The 6358-nt window shown below is 45.7% G+C and overlaps 1 protein-coding gene across 1 annotated transcript in view; it reads left to right on the forward strand.

The window, feature by feature from the left end:
• Nucleotides 1-5265: 5265 nt before the first annotated feature.
• Nucleotides 5266-6358, forward strand: part of PPP1R2 (protein phosphatase 1 regulatory inhibitor subunit 2) — a 28250-nt gene continuing 27157 nt past the window's right edge. The window contains exons 1-2 of the mRNA XM_021714387.1: nucleotides 5266-5320; nucleotides 5949-6290. Coding sequence (XP_021570062.1) covers nucleotides 5266-5320; nucleotides 5949-6290 — 397 coding nt within the window. The remainder of the gene's footprint in view (nucleotides 5321-5948; nucleotides 6291-6358) is intronic.

The raw sequence follows: 6358 nt of genomic DNA on the forward strand, positions 1-6358 counted from the left end.
CTTCAGCATCTGCTGCTTTATCTTTCACAGATCAGACATTTGCATAGAAACCTTCGGCCCACGTGCCCTTTGCTGCTGGTTTTCCAAGTCTGAGCTTTCCTCCACAGTCCTCTTAGCACTACTGTTTCTGGCAGAGTCCCTGGGGGAGAAAACAACTAGACACCAGTTTCTCTTGTGAGAGCTTTGTGGTTGCTATTGAGAGTTCTCCCCTCACCTGCTACAGTCACAAGAGAACTCAGAGGATCTTGAATCCCATCCACAGCATAGACCCACTTGACATGAACACCTGATTGGCACAGATAGGAAGAGACACGTTAGTGAAAACAGCACCAATGCTCTACCAGAGCACAGAGCCAGAGCTGGGAGAGACACACAAAACTAGGGGTGGGTGTGCATATGTTTATGTGCATGTTTGTATGTGTGTTTAACAATGAAAAAAAAAATTTTTTTTTTTTGAGTTGGAGTCTCACTCCGTCGCCCAGACTGGAGTGCAGTGGCACGCTCCCAGTCACCACAGCCTCTACCTGCTGGTCTCCGGCAATCCTTCCGCCTCAGCCTTCCAAGTAGTTGAAACTACAGGTGTGCGCTACCACGCCTGGCTAATTTTTGATTTACTGTAGAGATGAGATCCCGCCAAGTTGCCCGGGTGGGTCTCGAACCCGTGGGCTCAGGCAATCCATTCACCTCAGTTTCCCAAAGCGCTGGAATTACAGGCTGAGCCACCGAGCCCAGCCAAAAAAAATTTTTTTAAAAAAGAGTTCTAATCCTAAAATAAAAAGAACACTATACCTATTGTAGTTTATGAAATAAACCAAAGAGTAGATAGCACCTAGAAAAGGAGCTATACAGCCGGGCTCGGTGGCTCAGCCTGTAATCCCGCGCCTTTGGGAGGCTGAGATGAGTGAGTTGCCTGAGCCCACGGGTTTGAGACCCGCCTGGGCAACTTGGCGAAACCTCATCTCTACAATAAATCAAAAAAATTAGCCGAACGTGGTAGCACGCACCTATAGTTCCAGCTACTTAGAAGGCTGAGGCAGAAGGATCACTGGAGCCCAGCAGGTCGAGGCTGTGGTGGCCAGGGGCAGCCACTGCACTCCAGTCTGGGCGACAGAGTGAGACTCCAACTCAAAAGAAAAAAGAAAAGGAGCTATACATAACAGCCCTCTAGATGTTTGATTGATTGTTGACAGGACGACGACCTTCTTTTAATGTATTCTCTACCTACTCAGCAGTCTTTCTTATTTCTATTATTTCCTTTCCAGCATTATAGCTTTTAATTCCTCACTCTGCTGTGTGGAACAAGATATATAATCAATTTATATTTCCAAGAAATTGATGTTTTTATGGGCATCATTATTGGAGGGGACTTCAGAACAGTTTATTCATTTATTCAACCAACACTTAGCGCGCGCTTCTTATGGCAGACAATGCATTCATTAAGTTATGCTATTAGGGAGTCAGAGGAGAAAGATGTGTGCCTGCTCCCAACAAGGCCACAGCAGGAGGAACAGACACAGAGAACTAGATAGAGGAATGTAAACAGTTCCATAGGATCTCAGTGCAAGTGAAGACTAGCTGCCTGTGTGGACACAGAGAAGAAGGTGACCTTTGAACTGGGGTAACTCAAGGGCAAGAATGAGGTGCACTTCATATGGATTAATGAAGGAATGACAAAGGAAAAGCCGCCTGGGGTGCTCTGGCACCTTGAGAATGGCAATGTGGCTGGTGTGAAGAACTTGAGGGGAAGGAAGTGGATATGAAAAGAAAAGGTGCCTAGAAGAACAGATGGGGGTAGATTAAAAAGGCCGGAGGAATTTTGATTTTATCTTATGCAGTGAGCAGCCACTGAAGACTGGGTGCTTTGAGCAAAAAACAAAAAAGGAAGGAAGGATCTAATTGCCCCATGCCTAACACCGTGTGTGACAAAATGGAGTTGAATTTCCAAACTAAGTTTCATTGCATAAGCCATTTTAAAAAAATATATGAGAGCAGAATGAAGATGAAATGGACAGTGAAGAAAGTGGAGGACCTTAGACCAATCTGGAGACTGTTATGACAGTCAAATAAAAATAATACAACTACATATTTGAGAAATTTCAAACAAGGACAAGTACTAATGAGCAGAAATACTGTCTTAAAGTTTAAAAGTCTCCCTACTGTGACATTTCACTATCTAGGCTTCAAATACCTTTAGGACTTTTCATAAAGTGTTGATACCAACATCACATAGATTTTGAATCAAGGCTTATACTCCTTATCTCATTATGAATTCACAGAAAGAAAATACATTCAAATTTGGCAAAATTGACACAATGAATTTACAATATATGGCACTGCTTGCTTGCTTCTTGCAACAATTTACAAACCAAACGATTTAACACTTATGGAAAACATACAGTCACAAAAAATGGAGTGATTTCTGGCAGGCACAGGATAAATTCGTAGCTTAGACAAGAAAACAATTCACATTTCCTAGTTACTATTCTAAGGCTTGTCACACTGCTTATCCTGCCTTCTTTCTTTCCAGTTTTTGTCTAATAGGTTCTGAAAAAAGTAAATACTTGTCTAGATTCTCTAGATTTAACTAGTTTTTGAAGGATCAGGAAACATCTAGGGACTAATGAAACTTTTGTGGACCCAAGGGGTGCATATGCTCTGTGAGTCTTCACAGAAAAGTATTTTGGCAACTTGGAGGCTTTTGCAATGAGATTAAGAAATCCTTTTTGTAGATGCCTTTGAAGAAAAGAGAAACAGTGGAGCATTCCATGGTTGCAAATCAAAGCCATTTTAAAAGCAGAAAATGATTAATTTTTATCCTTGGCTTTCTCTCTCTCTCTCTCTCTCTCTCTCTCTCTCTCTCTCTCTCGCTGATACTTTTTGTTTTGTTTAAATAATCTTGCTCTGCTACCACAAATTTCTACAATGTACTACAAAATCTGTGATCTTCCTGTCCGGTGGAGGGATTACCTGAAAAAGAAAAGAACAATGTGCTATCCTTGGCAAGGATAAAGTTGCTGCTGACTCAGTGGTCATTAAGTCACAACCTTTGGGTATTTTTCCAGATGTTGGGGTAGGGACACTACTCACTTCTTTATGCTGTGAGACTGGTCAATGGCTTAGGCAAGCTGGGTGGAGACAGTCATGGAAGTCATTTCTAGTTTAGGAATTCTGTCCTTGGTGGGAAACCCAGTGGTGTTGGCTTTAGTCATTGATTCCAATGAGGAGAGAGCCAATTGGCTCAGCTGCATGAAGGAGTATGTTAAAAGTGTCTCCTCTCAACTTCCAAATATACTGCACTGGGTCAGGCAACCACGATGAATGAAGTATTTAAAAAAAGAATAGAAATAATTTCCAGATCATCCTTAAGTGTACATACATATTTTTAAATATGTGATTTGCCTTCAGCTCAAAAGCTGCTTCCAGAAACTGAAACCAGAATAGAAAATTCCATCCACAATTCATCTCTTGGCAGCCAAACCCTCAACACACAGGAAATGTAACACAAGTACAGCCAAATTCAGTGCTTGGGCTGTTTGGTCCAGATGACTTCCTAAAAGAGCAGGCCTCAACTTAACTCTCAACTCTCTCCCCAATAGAAGGAAGGCTGTGTTTAGAGACATTTGGAAATCTTCTTTGGGCCACACTGAGGAATAAAGTCATTTAGCTATTCAAAAATATAAAGAAAAGCAGTACTGGCACTCACAATCTTACAGACAAACTATTTCATTTTTTTAAGTGTTGAGGAAGTCTTCTGCATTCACTTTTAGAAGGGTTGGGAGTAGAAGTAATAGTACAGGTTGGGTACTATGGCTCAAACCTGTAATTCCAGCACTTTGGGAGGCCGAGGCGAGAGGATTGTCTGGACCCACGGGCTCAAGACCAGCCTGGACAACATGGCAAGGCCTCGTCTCTACGATAAATGAAAAAAAAAATTAATCAGGCGTGGTAGCGTGCACCTGTTGTTCCGGTTACTTAGAAGGCTGAGGCGAAGGATCTCTGGAGCCCAGCAGGTCAACACTGGGGTGGCTGTGAGCATGCCATTGCACTCCAGCCTGGGTGACGGAGTGAGACTCCAACTCAAAAAAAAAAAAAATAGAAGAAGTAATAGTACAAAGGCAAAAGCTTAACTTTTGATGAGGGGAATATTTTTTCAAGGTTCTTCAGAGAACCCTTCATCACCTCCTATTCCAATGTTTCTTAGTTTATTGTAATAAAGCACGTTTGTCACACTGTAGTAGCCCTTTTCATTAAGTAAGGCAATGCTTAATTAAGAATCCAGCCACAGTTAGGTTTAGGGTGATGACTGCCCAGTTCACATGGGAACAAAGCAAATCTACCCAATAATTTAGAACATACAGGGAAGTTTGGCAATAGAATTACCACTGCTGACCTGGACTCCTGCTTACAGGGCAGGAGAGGCAGCACAGGTGTTGAAAACTGGGGTGGAAGGAATCAGGAAGGGAAGGGAGGTGACCATCCTGCTTCCACTCACTGAAAACCTTCCCTCTTCCCCATGGGCTGGACAGATCTGTCAGGGTGTGATGTCAGAACCACTGGGCACTCCTGGCCTGGGAGGGAGAGTGGGCGCTGGTGGAGACTTGGCTGGGAACAGAGGTGGGGCCAGTGCCAAGGGTGGCTGTAGAGGCCCCTGGCTGGGGAAAATCCCTGGGGATCACATTCAGCTCTATGACAAGCAAAGCTGTTTCCCTTCTTCCCTTCCAGCTCACTTCCCCTCCATTATCTCCATTCGGCATTCATTCCCTTAGTGAGGCCCTGTGGCCTGCCAGGAACTCGGTTAGGAGCTGGGGCCAGACAATAGAAATGGAATCATTTTCAGGAACCCTGAGAAGCAGAGTTCCAAGGACACAGAATTGAATGTTGTACTCCAGGCACAGAGCCTGTGTTAAGGGAGATGAGACTTGGGGCGCAGACATAAGAGACTTGTGTGAGATTGCTGCCATAGGGATAAGACAAGGTAGAACCCTTTCTCTCATGCCTACATGGGGACAGAGGTTACTGGGAACCAGATGTCAGCTCAATCTAAGGAAGAACTTTGAGTCAGAGCTGTCCAAAGATAAAATGAGTTGTGCTGGGGTATCGGGAGCTGCTGGTCACTGAGATTGTTATAGAAAGAAACTGGAAACCCCCTCTTGGGACTGCTTGACAACTTTTCTCCAGACCTAAGAGTATGTAAATGCACAGGGCAGGTCAACTGCAGGTGGCAGTTCTAGGTGGCTCAGTCTGCTCTGCTCTGTCATGAGGATAATGAAGAGGCCTGCTCAGGAAAAAAGCATGGCAACAAGCAAGCTGCAGACAGGAGGTAGGAGAGGGTGGGGAGGAGGATGCATAGGGCAGCCATAACAAAGAGCCACAAGTCAGGTAATTTTCAACAAAAGAAATGTACTGTCTCGGTTCTGGAGGCTTCAAGTTCACCGTCAAAGCACAGCAGAGCTGATTCCTTCTGAGAGCTGTGGGGTGGACTCTATTCCATGTCTCTCCCCTACATCTGGTAGCTCAAGTGTTCCTTGGCTTGTAGCTGCAACAATCCAACCTTCCAAGGTCACCTGGCTTCTCCCTGTTTTCAACACGCAGTGGATGGGCTGTGTGACAATGGCAGTCACTTTCCTTCTATCCATCAGCTTCTCCAATGGTAAAAAGAGGTTAGACTATCCCCATGCAGAGACATTCTACGATTCCGTAAAGGTCAATATTCTATGACTTTATAATAGGTTTCTAAGGACCTCTCCGATGCTGAGTGATAGTCCATGATTTTATAATATGCAGTTAAGCTTTTTGTGCGGGTTCAGTGGAAAGAGGAGACGTCATAGCTCTGAAAGTCAGCTAAATCTTTGCGGAGTGACGTCACCTCAGAGTTTCAGTTTGTTGATCTATAAAGCAAGAATAACAAAACGGCCTCAGAAAGTGATGGGAGTGAATCTGTATTGAAGAAGGCCGGGAATCTCTCCGAAGATTCTCGGAAACTGCTACTGGGCCCCCGGCGCCGCGCGGGGGAGGGGCGAGCAGAGCGAGCGGACCGGAGGAGGCGGAGCGAGGAGGTTGGCTTTGTTCTCGCCCCGCTCCCGCCCCCGCCCCCGCCCTAGATATCGCGAGAGGGCGGGCCCGCTTGGCTTCGGCGTCGGCGTCGCTCCCGCGCTGGGGCGCTAGGCCGGTGTCTCTCCGCGAGCCGCGGATAAAGCGCCCGCGGCCAAGGGCGCGCGAGGAGCCGCCACCCGCGCGGCGTTGGAGCTGGCGTCTTGGTCGTTGTGTGGTGACGACGACGCCGGTAAGCCGTTCCTGAGAGAGCAGGTGCGGCCGCTTCAGCCTAAGCGGTCTTCTCGACTGCCTAGCAAGTCTCTGC

Source organism: Carlito syrichta, unplaced genomic scaffold, assembly GCF_000164805.1.
Source record: "Carlito syrichta isolate Samal-C Ts95f unplaced genomic scaffold, Tarsius_syrichta-2.0.1 Scaffold305641, whole genome shotgun sequence".
Classification (NCBI taxonomy): domain Eukaryota; kingdom Metazoa; phylum Chordata; class Mammalia; order Primates; family Tarsiidae; genus Carlito; species Carlito syrichta.